Source organism: Drosophila yakuba, chromosome 2R (genome assembly GCF_016746365.2).
Source record: "Drosophila yakuba strain Tai18E2 chromosome 2R, Prin_Dyak_Tai18E2_2.1, whole genome shotgun sequence".
NCBI classification, from domain to species: Eukaryota; Metazoa; Arthropoda; class Insecta; order Diptera; family Drosophilidae; genus Drosophila; species Drosophila yakuba.
In genome coordinates, this window is record NC_052528.2 from 21,794,957 (window position 1) to 21,809,536 (window position 14,580).

General features: G+C 46.9%; 2 protein-coding genes and 1 long non-coding RNA gene across 5 annotated transcripts; 1 reads left to right on the forward strand and 2 right to left on the reverse strand.

Annotated features, from left to right (window-relative positions):
• Positions 1 to 8,114: 8,114 nt before the first annotated feature.
• LOC6531791 (protein Rae1) lies at positions 8,115 to 9,306 on the reverse strand. 2 transcript variants are annotated; one of them, XM_002092542.4, is made up of 2 exons: positions 8,852 to 9,306; positions 8,115 to 8,791 (listed from the first exon to the last, which is right to left on the reverse strand). In XM_002092542.4, the coding sequence occupies exons 1-2, from the start codon at positions 9,251 to 9,253 to the stop codon at positions 8,180 to 8,182; spliced, it is 1,014 nt and encodes a 337-aa protein (XP_002092578.3). In that variant the 5' UTR covers positions 9,254 to 9,306; the 3' UTR covers positions 8,115 to 8,179. The 2 variants fall into 2 exon arrangements, with proteins under 2 accessions (XP_002092578.3, XP_039228851.1); XM_039372917.2 differs by having other exon boundaries at positions 8,115 to 8,800.
• A 2,366-nt stretch (positions 9,307 to 11,672) lies between these two features.
• On the reverse strand, positions 11,673 to 13,023 carry LOC26535500. 2 transcript variants are annotated; one of them, XR_001454274.3, is made up of 2 exons: positions 12,626 to 13,023; positions 11,673 to 12,386 (listed from the first exon to the last, which is right to left on the reverse strand). It is a non-coding gene; the product is annotated as an uncharacterized LOC26535500 (long non-coding RNA). The 2 variants fall into 2 exon arrangements; XR_005560758.2 differs by having other exon boundaries at positions 12,477 to 13,023.
• Positions 13,024 to 13,966: 943 nt separating this feature from the next.
• On the forward strand, positions 13,967 to 14,573 carry LOC6531793. The gene is made up of 2 exons (XM_002092544.4): positions 13,967 to 14,026; positions 14,101 to 14,573. The coding sequence occupies exon 2, from the start codon at positions 14,101 to 14,103 to the stop codon at positions 14,476 to 14,478; it is 378 nt and encodes a 125-aa protein (XP_002092580.1). The 5' UTR covers positions 13,967 to 14,026; the 3' UTR covers positions 14,479 to 14,573.
• The last annotated feature ends 7 nt before the right edge of the window (positions 14,574 to 14,580 follow it).

A 14,580-nucleotide genomic window follows, 5' to 3' on the forward strand; every position in this document is an offset into this window, starting at 1 on the left:
TTTGAATATTGGCAGTGGCCCTACGCTAGAGTTCTATTTGTAAACAGCCGGGTTAATTGAAAATGCCGCAGGTCTAAATAATTAATTGTGTTTTTCTCTGTATTTATATACGTACATACATACATATTCCCGTTGCCAGCGGATGTCGAAGGATAAAGTTTTCAATTGAGCGAAACTATCACGAAATGCCGGCTTTTTTACACAGAGTCCGATGGCGGAAATTCTGGAAAATCTGTTGTGCTAATATGACACAGCAAATGCAGCTTTCCCGAACCCGCAAAATCTACCCTTTCACCTGAGCTCGTGGTTCCGCTCACATGTTTTGCTTTTAATCTGCGACAGGGCATTAACTTTCCAACGCACCCGGCACAGCCTGTAAATTGCTCCACATCGAGCTCCACATCGGGCTCCACATGGCCCGAGGTCAGAAGGACTTTTCCGCCTCCGCTTTCCACTGCCCCTCTCCCCTGCGAGCTGACAGGGGGCTTAAGGTCCGTTTTCCGGCGACATTTTATGAGCATTTTCTGCACCGAAACTGGGACGAAGTGGCCAACGTGCTGGACACTGGACATGTCAGCGAGCCATATTGAGGATGGCCAGTGAGCTACTCGGGGCATTGGGCAGAGTTTAACGCCATTTTGGTGACAGGACACAATGTGCAGCTTAGGGATGGCCGCAAAAGAAGATGACTAGATTTGCCATTAAAGTGGAATTTCTTGCAGCGCCATGTTGTATAACATTAGGTAGTATTCACAGGCATACTAGACTTTTTGAATTGAAGTAATATAATTGTTGCCTTTCTGGAATTTATAACAATTAGAGCAACCAGTTTATATACTTCTCAGAAAATTTCCACTCAAAGTTATCCAAACTCTAACTCAGACAACGTAACGTGCTACGCATTTCGACCAACACGAGCACCTCAATAAAGCAATTGAAAAGTCATCCCCAAACCACGATTCTTGGCCCCAACCCAACGGACTTTCTCCTGACCAAGTGAGCTGTCAGCAGCTCCATTTGTGGTGCTGCACATTAGCTGCAGATAGAGAGGTCCATATCCAGACCGCTGGAAGACTTGGTCAGGAAGCCAGACACATGTGGCCCCATCGGCGGTCACAAGACTCAAATTAAGAGCTTCTCAGTTCTCAGCTATAGTATGTTGTATGCAAGTACCATGGGTAATGTATATCTTAAATGATATCTTAAATCAACTCAGTTCTGAAGCTATGATAAGGTTGTCCCTGGAGCACAGACCCCTCCACATAGAAGTGTGAATATCCAATGAATGCAGTCACCTCTGCCTGACGAAATGCCAAAAAGTGGCAAGTGGCAAGTGGCATTTGCAAAAAGTGCTGCGCTGATTGCAGATTCTGTTTCTGCCACAGCCGGGCAATTAGAAGAATGCGCCAAATGGGCTCCGTAACTCGGTGGAGCTCGGCCTGGACTGGAAAGGCTGAAGGGCGGAAAGGCGCTAAAAAACACATTAAAATTAATTATGGGAAACACTCGACGCCATTTGCCAGATTTGGTGGCGCGTTGGGATGCATGGGATGAATGGAATGGAGTGATGGTGTGTGGTGGCCATCATCTTTTTTGCAGCCGCGCTTTTTGGCAACCAGCTGAGCGAAATGAATCCATATGTGCCGGGGCGAGGTCCTTGTGACCATTTGGTCCTATTCCCCTTTTCTCACTTCAGAGTTAATTATGTTGACATAGTCAGTTTCCGTAATTTCTTACTTTGAAACCCTTTTATTAAAATGAGGGGCGGTGCAGTATTTTCCGTCAGCTCTCCTGTACTTTTTTTGTATTTCTGCGACAGCCACGCCCCCCGGCCCCACGCCCCATCGGGTGGCCGCCCCTTTGGCAGCAGTTATTAAGAATTCATGCCACACCCAAAGTTCCACAAAGGCGCCCACGGCTGGGTGGGAATGGATGGATGGGGGGTGGAGCTGGTGGTGGAGGTGGGGGCATCCAGATCGGACGACTGCCAAGTTACTCAAATTAATTAAGTTTCGCCTTTGCCAACATCGAGCATACGCCCCATTGCGCGACCGCCCACAACCCACAGCCCATCCACAGCCATGCCTACCTAGCGCCCCAAATGCACACCCCTCACCCAACTTTTCGCTGGGGGGTCTGCGGAGCTTTTAAATTTTTCAGATGACATTTGCCAGACATTTTGCTCCATGTCTCATATTTTCTAACCGCAATCGCCTTCGCCGCAGCAGCGCCCCCTGCCGGCCAGTAGCGGAGCCACTTGGGTGGTGGTGTGTGTGTGCGTGTAACCTTTTTAAAATTTAAAATTAATTGCTTTGGCGCTGTTTTAATTATTAAAAAACTATTGATGGCACGGAACTTGCAGCTGCAAAAAAGGGCAAAGCTGAAAAACTAAACGGCAGACGAACTTTTCTCATTGGCACCGCTCTTGCCGGGAAAGTTTCGACTTTAAAAAGCTTTTTTCGAAGTTAACCATCAACTGATTGATCGGAGTCAGGGGGCGGGCGATGGGCGGGTACAGTGAAACCTCGGAGATCAATCAAATACGCAAATGCTAACCATCACTCTGAATACTAAAGCATTTAAATTAGATTTTATTTATTTTATGTGTTGGTACATTAGACCTAAATTATCATAGAAAAGTGAAACTTATTTGCAAGCATCTGCATCTAGTGTAGCATTTAGCGGGGCCTCACTGCCCCCGCGAATCGATGAGTCTTTGATGGCTTTGTTGTGTTCCACAGCGGCACGTTTCGCTGCTCCGGTGCGGCAATTAGCCAGGAATATAATAAAACGAGTGCTTGCTGCACTGACAACGTTTACCCAAATTAGCCGCTAAACAGAGAAATAAAAAGCCAACAACCAACATCAAGGCGGCTAATTGGCCAGCAGCCAAGCAGCCAAGCAGCCAAACAGCCGAGCATCCGAGTGGCCAGGGCCAAAATAAAGTGAAATAATATGCAAGAAAAGCGGGCCAAGAGGGCCAAGCCATATAAGAGTCTGCGATGATGGCGGCAATTATACGTGGTGGCCATGTGGCGGGCGGGGTTTTTCCACTGGTGGGGAGGGGGTTTTTCCAGAGGTTTTCCTTTTCGGTGCTGCTGCCTGGCGTGTTGTGGGCACCGCCTGGTCAACTGCACGTGCGGCTATCGCAGAAGCCATGCAACGTGGCGCAGCTGCGAAATTCAATTTGGCTATGCGCAAAAAATTAGCAACAATTTCCCAAAAATACATTTCGAGAGGCCCAACGCCACTCCCCCTGCCCCCGCCTCTGAAAAGCCGCCCGCAACAACAAACAAAAGCGTTAACAGCCACGCAATATAATTGAGTGGATGCCAAATGTGGGCGGTGCGACAGAGTGCGCTATACTCGGCCGGGAAAGAGACAGCACGACGGCACGTGCTGGGAAAATGCGAAAGTGGGCTTAGTTGAGCCGCCTGAATTTTCCGCCGCTGGAAAATGCACTCGCGCTGACCAACGATGTTTAAACAAGCAATGCAAGACTAATGTATAATTTTATATAGTTCAAATAATTACAAATGTAATTAATTGTGTGCTTTAAACTTACGCATATTTAGAAGTTTTATCCCTTCTGAAATTCCATTGCACTTTTTTAAATTACACAGCAGTTTCTCCATGTGTACTTTCGTTCAGGAATTAATATGAACTGAATAATACATGTGACACGCGAAACAGAAGGGCATGCCGATAGTCGCTTCTGTTTGGGCATTGTTTCATTATTTGGCCCGTTGAACGCTTTTTTCCATAGCTGGCCAATTTCAATTTTTGTTTTGGCTTTGTTTTAAACATTGTTGCCGGCTTTGTTGCTGCCGCTGCCGCTGCAATTTCGAACATTTGTTAACGAATTTGTTTGCTTGTTGAACATTCTGAGCGTTCCGCACTTTGGCAGCGCCATTGTTTGTTTGCCCGGCATTGTTGCAAATGACGTGGCAGCCGCATGGTGCACCTTCCGCTTCGCACTGACACGCACTTAACTGCCACCCACCCACTCACTGCCCCACTCCACACCCCCGCAAATGGGGAATGGCCTACGTGACGCGTTTAAAAAACAATCAATTTTAATTTCAATTTAAATTAGTTGCCGCCCCCTCGCCGCCCGCCTCCCGCTGCCATTGCAATTCGCCATTAAATTATTTTTGCTCACTTATGCCACTTGCCACTTTGCCACTTGCCACTGCCCTTTGCCGGCGAATGTAATGCAATTTGGCCTGGTGCGCTCTATTGTTGAATTCCATTTATTACTAAATTCCGGCTAACGGCTGCAAAAAGCCAATAAATTTCACTTAAACATTGTATGTTTTAGATGCAGCGAAAGACGAAACTTTAAGTCGCACACCAGCAATAAATAAAAAATAAATTAACGGAAAAATATCAAAGTGGCAAAGGTTTCCTAAATTTACTGCAAATTTGTATCATATTTAGTTGAATATTATTTTTAGTTATGTCATATTTTTACACTATTGAAACGCACATAAAACTAAATCTCGTTATGTTTGCATTTAAAATGGTGTTTCATTTCGTTTCTAAATATTGTTCACCTCCGAACTTATCACACATTTCGGCTGGCATTTGCAAATTACTGAGCATAAGCATATTAAAATTACAAGCGGGCCAAAGCCTATTTGTTGGCCAACATTAATGTGTTAACAATTAAAATGGTTATGCAGCGCTATTTGCATTGTTGCCTTGCATTGCATTTAACTCGTATAAAAATGCTACATCTCGTATGTGTGTAGTTGGCCAAACTCTTTGTTTAACCGCTTCAGAACCCGAAAAGTTTCTGCCCAAGTATATAATTTCATTCCAATTCGGGTTGGGATCAAGTGTTGAGCTTAACCAGCACCTAAATCAATCCATCCAAGGGTTTGCAGGATTTGGGGATGCCATGTGTGTGTGTGCGTGTGTATCTGCCGCTGGCGCTAAACTACTTAACAGCAAATTTTGCGTAATTTACGTCCTGACCAAGGAGCAGATGGCATTCCAGGCGAGGCTCTGTATCTGTATTTGTATCCCCGTATCCGAGGGATGCCGAGATACATTTGGGCAGCAGCTGGGGCTGCAGCCGCAAACATGTGTTCCCTTAAGCAAGAACAGATTTCTGGGGGCGGACTCGCTCACTGGCACTGGTACGGGGATAAATTATTGGGTGCGCCTTTTGCAAATCCAACTCCACCTCATCCCCGGTGCCGAAGTATCTTTGTATCTGCACATCCACACATCCTGTACGTACATTTGCGTATCTGCGGTTGCGTGGTCTTGGCCTGTACGAAATCAAAGCATTTAATGGCGCTTTTAATCTTGTTAATCGCCCCTTTCTGGCCCGTCTGAGATTTTCAGATAGTTTCGCCGTTTGAGGGCGTGGCAGCGGCGGCCTAAGTGGGCGCGGTGCACGAAAATTGCCCTGAAACGAAGCAGATACATAGTTAAGTTGTGATAAGCCCAGAGGTTTAGCAGCTGACCACAAACGGCAGCGGAAAAGAAACCAGCAAAATTGTTGCACATTTGCGGGCGTCTTTAACGCAAAGCAATGGATCTGGCCAGGAATTGGAGTCTTTAACGTCGTGGCCAAAACGTGGCTGTGGGAGCCACACGACATCATCCTATCCACTTGGGCGTCCGTCAAGGACAATTTTAACATGTTCAAATCCTTTTTGCACAGTCCCCTCCGACGCACAATGAATATTATTTCTTTATGCAAATTTCCTTGGGAGCTGCCACTTGTTGGAGGGGCAGGGAGAAGCCCACCTATTCCCTATTCCATAGTCCCTATTTCCGCCCGGTCTCCTTTTTTGCCCATTTGCGTGATATTTTGTTGAGCAAGACAAATGATTTCCATTTAATTTATTTTCACTGCTCCGCTCCGCTCCGTTTTGCTTGGCTCGTGGCGGCAAAGGATTTAGCTGAATAAATTATAGGTTGAAATTGTTACATCTTGGTCGGGTGAAGGGTGGAGTGGGGGAGGGGGGGTACTAGTTGAAGACAAGTGCAAATAAAATAAGGGGGGCGAAAGCCGCTGACAAATGTTGGCCAACAGAGGAAGCCCCTTTGTGCAGCCAGCGATACGCTCGAAATGAATTTATCGCTGCTCTTGAAGTGTCCCAAAGATCTGCTTACTTCGCTGGAAACATTCAAGATATGGAAAGGAACTTACCTCAAATATAGTACGCATATCCATGTAAAGCCATTTTGGGTTATACCAGTCTACCAGTCTAACCTTTAAGCTGGAAAATCCCTGGAGCAGCATTAATTAGTCCGCTGAGCTACAGAACTTGGTCCGTGGCTATTTGGGTCTTATGCAAACATGGCCAGCTGGCCAGCTGGTCAACTGGTCAACTGGAATCCTGCCCTGCAGACACACGCGTGTGATTCCAGATCCCCATCCTGCAGCCAACTCCTGCGATTCTCGCTGAAATTTCACACTTTGTCGCTTTGCATATGGGCACGTAAGTGGCAGCTGGCCAAAGGGGCCAGAGGGGGCGGGTGGGGCACATGGAGCTGCAAGCGATTACAAACGCGCCGACTTGTAAAGCAACTTTGGCTCTGTACATCGCAGCTCGCATTTGGTTCTGGCCTGGTTCTGTTGGCCCAACGATTCTGGCATCGCGTGCCGCTTTCGCGATAATGAAACCGAAAGGCAATGCGCACAAAGCCATCTACAATCGGGGAGATTGGAGCTCTGAGAAGGTGGCCCAACTGACAGAGACTGAGCTGGGTGGTTCCCATAAACCAAATCGCCAAGCAATATATCTGAAATATCTGAAAATATTAATAATAAAAGGTATAATTTGATCTAAAGCTAACTTTCATATGCCAAGATATATATTTTGCGAGATACATTTCGAATGAAAAGGAAATCGAGGCCTCTCTATGCATAACTTGCTATTGCAATCCCAACCCGGCGACTTATCAAGTGCGAATCCTTCGAGCAGCTGGAATGCCGCCGACTCCTTTGGCGAGCTGCCCATCTGGAGGACAAGGAGGGATTAAGAGGGACAAGGAGCCGTGGTGGATAAGAGGAGCTAGCGATGCGTGTAACTTTTTCAATTAATTTGGCCAAGCTTGAGAGAAGTTGTGAGTTGAGCTTGGCTGGGACATGGAGCCACCGTCGACTGAAACTCCAGCTGAAACTGTTTACGGCTGAGTTATTTCAAAAATGTTTTGCATATCAGATTGAGTCTCTGCATCTTGGCATGGGGCACGGTGGCATAGTGGCTCGGTGGCATGGTGGCTCCGGGCGGCACTTAAACGCCTTCGTTTTAATTTAATAAGAGCTTGGCAGGCGAACTGATGCTGATTCAACTGGTAACTGGTAACTGAAATGGTAACTGGTAGCTGCTCTGCATCCCAAATGAGCGCAGTGGAAAAAGAGTCCGCGGATATTCACATCCACATCCACCTTCACCTCCAACTTCATCGCCACCGCCAACTTCGGCTGCAAGTCGGACGCTGCTGCATGTCAAATTTGAATTTAGCTGCATTTTTACAACTGTTGCAAAGTCGCTTTCAGTTGCCAGTTTCCCAGTTGCTCAGTCTTCAGCTCTCCTAGCTCTCCTAGCTCTCCGCTCCGGATCTGCATCTGGAATCCGCCGGTGGCGGTGGAGGAAATCGCATGTGAGCCAACTCAGACAGTTGGCAATTTGCATAAATTTAGATTAGTGACATCTGACGTGAGTCTCTGATATGCAGAGCTGGCGAGCAGGGAAGCGGCATTAAGTGCGGCTCTTGGAGATGGCGGCGATTGCCACCTCCTAATTCTCAAACCAGATAAGACCCATCTCCTCCTCCATACACTGCCATCCATTCGAGACTGCCAGCGACAATGGAATATGATTTATGGAGTGCACTCAAGATGGGGCAAGGAACGAGGCCGAGAAGCTGCGTGAAATTCAACAGCTCAAGTGGAAAATTAATCGCATGCAAGCTCATTATGAGCATTAGTTGACGGTTTGTTAATTGTCGCCAAACGGGAAGCGCAGGATAACAGCAGAAGGAGCCGCTTTGCAGCCCAAGGAGCACAGGAAGCCAACTTGAGCTGCATGCGAAATTGGCTGCAATATTTCAATCAAACTTGAGTCGACAGAGAGCAGCTCACCTAATTGCAATTAGAAAATGGTCTCTAATCTGGATATAACAATACATGCGCTGCTGATAGTTCGACAGTTTAAAACGGACGCAAGAATATCTGTGACTTTTTGCAGGAATCGAAGAACTCGTGTCCCTGGGACCAATCGTAGCCCAGGGCATAGGCAAACAACTGGCCATCGCCGCTGATGGCGCACTTGGTGATCGGCTGCGGATGCACCTTGCTCTCCAGCAGCGTGGAGCGCATCTGGCTGTCCCAGAAGCAGAACACCCCATCCGAGCCCACCGTGGCAATGCACTGCGTCACCCTATTGACCTTCACATCGTGCACCGCATAGACGTCCAGCATGCCGCCGCCGCCGGTGCCCTCCTGGCGATGGCGATGGCACCGGATGGGAGAACTGCCCGTACGTTGGGCCAGGCTCTGGTCGAACACCATGCCGTTCGTCTTGGCAATCAGCCAGCTGGTTAGCTCACAGTTCCGGTGGAGCGCCAACGATCGCACTTGGCTGTTGCCCTCTCCCGGACTCTTCATGCGCGCCTGCTCCACGGGTCCGCCCAGCAGGGTGTAGACCAGGATGGATCCATCGCCGCAGGCCACCACCGCCACCTCGTTGAGGACATCGGCGGCGTAGCTGCGATCCGGCAGCTCCTTCCGGATCAGTTCCATGGCAGCACGCGGGTCCCAGAACTGTAAGGACTAAAACTAGTAACTGGATGTAGTAGCTACAGCTATGGGTATGGTACCCACCCTGATGGTCTTGTCCCAGGAGGTGGTGGCCAGGTAGTTGCCCGTGCCCATCCGATGGCAAGTGCGTGCTGCTCGCGCGTGAGCGCCCACCTTCCTCAGCTGGTTGGACTCCAAGTCCCACTCGGACACCAAGCCGTTGGAGTCGCCCAGGTACACCTTGCTGCCCGAGTCGTTCCAAGCGATATCCAGTGGTATGCCCTCCAGCGACTTCATCACCTTGGGCACCACCCTGTCCGATTGCACCTCCCAGATGCGCACGGTGTTGTCCCAACTGCCGGCGCAGATTGCGTTCCAGCAACTCGATGGTGGCACAAACTCCAGGGCTGATATGGAATCGTTGGGCGGTTCGGGTAGTTCGTAATCCTGTTGCTGGTTTTGCATCACTTGGCCGAATTGATTCATGACTGGAATGCCAGCTTTGTTGTGACTAGGTTACGAATCATTTTTGACGTTTTGCAAATCAGATTCACAGATATACAGACATATAGAGATTCCAGTGTTGTAATCTTAAAAGCGTATGCAAATATGGAGCTCTTAATGCTCGCTGCTAGCCCGACTTCTGTGCAAGTTTAATCAAACGCTGTGGGGGCTTTGCTGCTGGGTGGCCATCGAAACAATTCACCCATTGGCCCATATGCCAACGAGAATTCCAATAAAATGAACAGCAAGCCAAACAGTTGCCCCCTCTTTCCTGTGGCCCATGGACCGGGAATCCCAGCGAACGTGCAAATATTTTAACTAAAATGGCGAGTGCGAGTTACTTTTATCTGCTCTGGCGCAAAAATACGAATCGGTATTTGTTTGTGTGGCAACAACCTTGGCAAGCAAAACCCACAATCAACCCACCACCCACCGCCACCGCAGTGCCACGCCCTCGCACGCACACTAACACACTCATGCGAGGGCGCTGTTTTGCAGTCAACATAATTTAACTACTTTTATGGGCAAAGTAATGCGCCGCTCCGCTGGTGGGTGGAGTGGGTGGTGGGTGTTGGGTGGAAAACTCCACCCACCGACGCCAACTGAACTTTGCCCATTCTCCACGTGTATTACGTTTAAATTTCAGCATTTTCTTTCATCTCACGCGTCTCGTGTGCAATATACACAATCTATTTTACACACCATGTGTTTGCGAGTGTTTGCACCACCACGCACCACCCAAAACCACCTAGAGCCACCCACAACCACCTAGTACCACCCACCACCCACATAGTACCACCCCCTTTGCCGTGGATGCTATTCGCCCGAGTTTATTGGCTTCGCAGCATACTTTGAAATTTACTGAGTTTCTCTTGTAATGCCTTGCTATATTGAAATTAATTACAAACAAAGGATGCTCCTTTGGGCCTGGAGGAAACAGCATGCTGCGCCATGTCCCATCCACCTGTTCCCCCTTTTCCCAGTTTTCCCCCTTTTCCCAGATATCCCAGCTCTGCCAGCTTTCCAACCAGGAACCGTGATGAAACGAATGCTTCGCCGGAGGCTCTAATTCCTGATGTTTGTCTCGCATCAAACAAATGGCGTCGGCGAATAAAAGACATTTTTTCAGGGGCAAGTGGCAAGCGAACTATTTAAATTGAATTTTTTGCCAATTCACGCTTAACTTATTTAACTCATTTGGCCATAATTGTTGTTTTGATAATTGCCAATTGTTGTTTTTCTACTTTTTCATCAAATTAAGTACAAATGAGAAAATTCAACGCCAGCGCAGCGCAGCAAAAAGCGGATAATTAAATTCTCAAATGGGCAACATAATTCAGAGCAATCCTATTTACACTTAATAAATATTATATTACGCAACTCGCTGGAGGAAAACCAGAAACGCATGGGATTTTTTTTTTAAGGGAACTGAAAAAGCTAGAGCTTTGAAAAAAATATTTATTTACATGCGTTATTTTTAAGGACTATCACTGAGTTCAGAAAATGGCTTCGCAATTTAGCGAATTAATCGAGCAGTTTTTGAAAGCATTATTAATTAAATCAAAATATTTATTGACCCTATGTTTGTTTTCGCTTATGCAGGCGATACAAACGATCGATTTCAATTAAGCAGCAAAGTGAAACCCCAAATCGCACTAATTAAAAATGCTGTACTAGCTCGGCCCGGCCAAAGGGAATTTGTTCGATTGGCAAGAAAAACAAGGCTGGAAATGGAAATGGATGAAATTTCCTCGGAATTTGCCTCGCAAAATTGCATGAGCACAAGAGAGAAATGCATTTGTTTGCTCAACTTTGAAGAAGTTCAACAAAACCGGCTGGCAAACTCAAGAGGAAGTGTCTTCAACCCGCTCAAGGCCGCTGATAAAAGTCAACACAAAATGTTGAGAGTCAACAGGGAAAGTTGCTAATACAGATATATATATGTACATATGTATATATGGAAAAAGGGAGGAACAATATTCGCATATTTGCACATTACAAATATGGCACAAACCCACCCAAACAGTACAATTAAAAAAGAGCTTCAAATTGAGAGGGATTTTCCAGGACGCCTTTTTTCGTTTGTTGCCCCAACATTTTCAGGACACGCTGCGCACATTTAGCCAAATTTTATTACGCCCAGACAGACTGAGTAAAATGGTTTCATTCCGGAGATTTCTTTTCGCCGTCTTTTGTTCGGCAGATGATGTCTAGCCCGAGTTGCTAATGAAATTTGCGCGTTTACGACGCTGAAAATTGTCCTGCCGCAGGAATTCACAGGATATTCGGGGTGTGTGGGGCACTTTTCAAGGACTAAAGCAAAACAAAACATTCGATTCAATTTCAGGTCGCAGCTGTAAAAAGAAACTGAAAATGAAAGAGGATATCAGCGGAGCGAAGCTTACTATTTCGGATTAGCATGGGATGCATTTTTTATTTAAGACCTTTAAACTTTTCGATTTAAAGCATACTTTTAATATTCCTCTCGGATATTATTGGCTGAACCCTATAAAAGCACTTATAATAAATCTCAGGACATCTCAGAGTCTGTCTTCACTCCAAGGAGCCAACTGCGGTGAGACGGAAGTGCGGCTGAAATTAAAAAGGAGTTTAACCAAATTGCTATTGAAGCGCCACGAAGCGAATGAGCAGGGCGATGCCAGGAGATGGTGGCCATGGAGGAGCGGTGGCTTTTGCTCCTGCGGTTTATTTGGGCACAGTGCCAGTTCACGGCAGACCCAACAGTTGCTACTCGGTGGATGTGGTTCCCGGCGCCAAAGCAGTGGGGGTGGTGTGGAGGAGCAGGGGGTGGACTCCATGGACTCCATGAGGGGCCGTGCAAGGATGCTGTCTGCTCAGTCGGGCGACAGCTTAATTGGGTTAGCAGCGTCAACGGCCTGTCCGCCGCTGGATCATTGGGACTGACACGGATGGCCACAGCCGCCCGAAACTGCCGCCCATCCACCATTACCACTCCATATCGATTTTCCTGTTCCGCAATCGCTTTGGATTATTCCGTAATTAAACGCAAATGCAGGAACCAAACTCGCGCTTATGCCGCTCTTGACAACACTATCTCATACCCTTTTTTTTAAGATTCACGATACATGTTGAGCTGGAATAGGGAAAATTAATGCAATCTGGTCAAAGTTTAAAAATACTATGATATATGCAATATTTACTACTGGTACTTAAAGGTACTTACAGGGTATCTGATAGATTCTGATCTGATAGATTCTGATTCAGCGACTGTGGCATTAAAGCCCGCACTTTTGTTAAAACAAGAAAAACTAAATGATATCTAGTCAGAATTTAGAAAACTATGCTATATACTTGCTACTGTTTAGTATTTACAGGGTATCTGATAGAGCACGTGTTTCCGCGGCTGTGGCATTAAAGACCTCACTTTTGCGTTGCAATTTGATATTCCGCTCTTCTCTTTTTTGGCGCCATCGATTGTTGCTCTTCCTGGCTGTTTTTGTGGCTCCGATTGCGGGTTGAGGCATTGAATGGGTGATTTTACCTGTTTCGCTCACCTCGGCGCTTTGATCGGTTAAATGTTAATGACTTTGGGGGCGCATCTCCACCGAAAGTGGAGTTTTTTGTTCAAGGCGCAAATGCGTGGAAAATTGCTGGCAAAATGAATCAACATCGGGCAATATATTTGAGCGGGCAATGGCTTTAACGCATTTATAACATCGCACTGAACTCGAAACAGTAAAAAATTCTCTAATTTCCGCCGCCTACTAACCTTTAATTTAAAGGCCACTACGGGTTAAGCTCTTGTTTGCTGGCAAAATTTTCCAAAACATTTCACTTCACGCGGCCGGAGGAGACCTTAAACCCCCGTCAAGCTGCTTATGTTGTTTGCATTTTGTTAAACAAAAAATTAAATAACACACACATACAGACTCGCGTCCCGAGGGGCGGTAAGTGCTATTATTTGTTGTTTGGTAAATGCAACAAATGCCCCGCCCATGTGCAAGGGACCATGGAGCAGGGAGCATGGAGCTGGGAGCTGGGAGCTGGGAGCAGGGAGTGGAGGACCCGCAGAACCACAGCGACAGCAGTGGCAAAAACAGCAACAAATTGCAATATCTGGCAGGACACGGGAACGAGGACACGGGAACCTGCATCCAGGCGTGGCATCATAATTAATTCAAATTTGAATTTCCTTTTGGCGCAATGCACGCGCCATTTTACATGCTGGGTGGCGGTGGGCGGCACTGCCACGCCCACATGTGTGGCATGCTTTGGCATTGGGGCACCGGCATAATAAACTGTTTAAATATTTAGTCGAAACGAGTTTTTAATACTCGTTGGCGCTTTTAGCAGCTGCCAGCGGTCAGTGAGTGGGGGTCGTGGGTTAGGGATTGGGTCAAAAAGTCGGCGAAGATACTGTCCTTTGGGAAACATATCCTTTTGCCACGTCGATGGTTTGCAGCCAAGAAATCATGGGCAGCTAATGGCTTTCAAACGCAGAGATATCAAAAAGATATCATTTTAGAATAGCTGTCGGTATGGATTACTCTACTTTGGTTTCCTTTATAGGGAGAGAACAAAGCTTTCTTTCTCTCCCATCAAATGGTATATATAGATAAAAATTAGATTAGATATAGGGGAACTTAATATTAGGGGAACTCTGTGCTTTAGTGTTAACAATGCTATAATTTCGAGTTTCTATATCTGGGATAATGGATCAATCGAGCCACGGTCTTACCCTTTTGCACATTTGTGGAGAAGACAAGAAGCCCAGTAAGTAGCGCATTTGAGGCACTGAAAAGTGGAATAAAAGATATATGATATAAGATATATATGATCCCTGGCAGATGGCTAACGAAGCCGGAAAGCCGCCCTTGAGGTCACGCTTCTGCACAGTCTTGAACCACGAGGTCCTCGATCCGAATGAGTACATGGTGCACTTCGCCAAGCGGAGGAAGGATGACCTCATAGTCGAGAGCCAGGTCTGCGGTTGGTGCTACAAAATGGATTTTGAAAACCTCGAAACACCCAAGTTGTCCAGGAAGCAGTCCGCCAAACGTTCGGATGCGCGGAGTACCAGCTCACCAGGAGCAGAAGAAGGAACAGGAGGAGCAGGAGAGATCCCCTGTCCGTCCACTTCGAGTGATGCCTTAGTGCAGGCTATTCAACCCTGGCTGGGCAAAAGTACTGCGTCCTTGGAGTTCGCGGTAGAAGATCATCAGTAGGGGGCTTCAGCTGGTGACCATGTCCCTTAGGTCCCGATACTGATAAATTTGTAACATATTTCAATAAATAATACGACGTCTGTCTTAATAACATACATGCAG